The 1,230-nt window shown below is 35.6% G+C and overlaps 1 protein-coding gene across 1 annotated transcript in view; it reads right to left on the bottom strand.

The window, feature by feature from the left end:
• Positions 1–250: 250 nt before the first annotated feature.
• LOC125045347 overlaps positions 251–1,230 on the bottom strand; it is an 8,487-nt gene continuing 7,507 nt past the window's right edge. Inside the window, exons 4-5 of the mRNA XM_047642552.1 lie at positions 737–742; positions 251–411 (exon numbers count right to left, since the gene is read on the bottom strand). Of these exons, the coding sequence (XP_047498508.1) occupies positions 251–411; positions 737–742 (167 nt within the window). The remainder of the gene's footprint in view (positions 412–736; positions 743–1,230) is intronic.

Genomic DNA, 1,230 nt, shown 5'->3' with positions numbered 1-1,230 from the left:
AGAGAGAGAGAGAGAGAGAGAGAGAGAGAGAGAGAGAGGAGAGAGAGAGAGAGAAGCACAGAGAATATAATAATCCAAACGACAGAGGGAAAATGAGAAATAGAAATCATATATAGACTCCTTCCACCATTCTTTTTAAACTACATTATATGTAAATCCAAGGGGGAGAAAAAAAACATAGCCGGGGTCCAAGGTTCAGTCGCCCATCATCAACACTGTATCTATCGATCCGCCGATCCTTTTATCCGTTCTAGTAAGCAAAGATTGGACAACAAGCGCAGCCAGGCGATCCACAGCTGTCAATAGGTACGAGGTCACCTACATCTGCATCCATTTTTCTCATGAAGCATTCTCTCTCAGGCATGCATCGCTGGTAGGGCCTCGAGCAGGAGCCGCTACATTGCCGGATAACTGGAAAGAGTAAATAATGATGTTAAGACGTGTATTTAGCGTTGTGGAAAATTTGAAATATAGGTATGCAAAAGGAACTTAGGAATTGTGATAATGATAATGGTTTTAGTAACAGAGGTGTTTGTAATAAGAAGAAATTGTAAAATATTGTTAAGAAATAACCTATTCTTTGTTAAAAGCATGACGATGATAATAATCATAGTGATGAAGATGAAGGTAGAGATGATGATAACCTTGATAATTCGTGGAGACAGCGTAAATGATAATGAAATATAAAAAATATGGAATATGAAAATGACATCCATCTCGACCATAACAACAGTACCCGGAACTGCCAGGGAAAAAAATATAGATTAAAAAGTACTACTAATATTAACATGAATCTAGTGCAGAAGATCACAGAAAATTACTTCAAGTATGACAAGAAATCATTAAAAAAAATGAACATTAGGGGAATACATTAGTCCCAGAGAAATGTTCGGAAAAGGAGTTTAAAAGATCTAAGGAGAAAATGTGTAATAACAATGATAATAACAATGATATGATGGTAATTATGATAATGATGATGAGGATGCTGGTCATGGTGGTGACGGTGATTATAATACTGATGATGATGATGATGATGATAACGGTGTTGATAAAGGGGATCATGATAACAGTGATGTGATGATGATGATTATGGTAATGTTATGATTATTTGCTATGTTTAATGCCATAAAACAGCATATTCTGACACATTAGTTATAACAACTGTCATATAATACTAATCACTAAAAACGGCCATATAATTTCCGCTTAGATAATTTGGTCCAGAGTTTG

The sequence above is a fragment of the Penaeus chinensis genome, chromosome 37, assembly GCF_019202785.1.
Source record: "Penaeus chinensis breed Huanghai No. 1 chromosome 37, ASM1920278v2, whole genome shotgun sequence".
NCBI classification, from domain to species: domain Eukaryota; kingdom Metazoa; phylum Arthropoda; class Malacostraca; order Decapoda; family Penaeidae; genus Penaeus; species Penaeus chinensis.
This window is presented reverse-complemented; position numbering and strand designations above follow the sequence as displayed.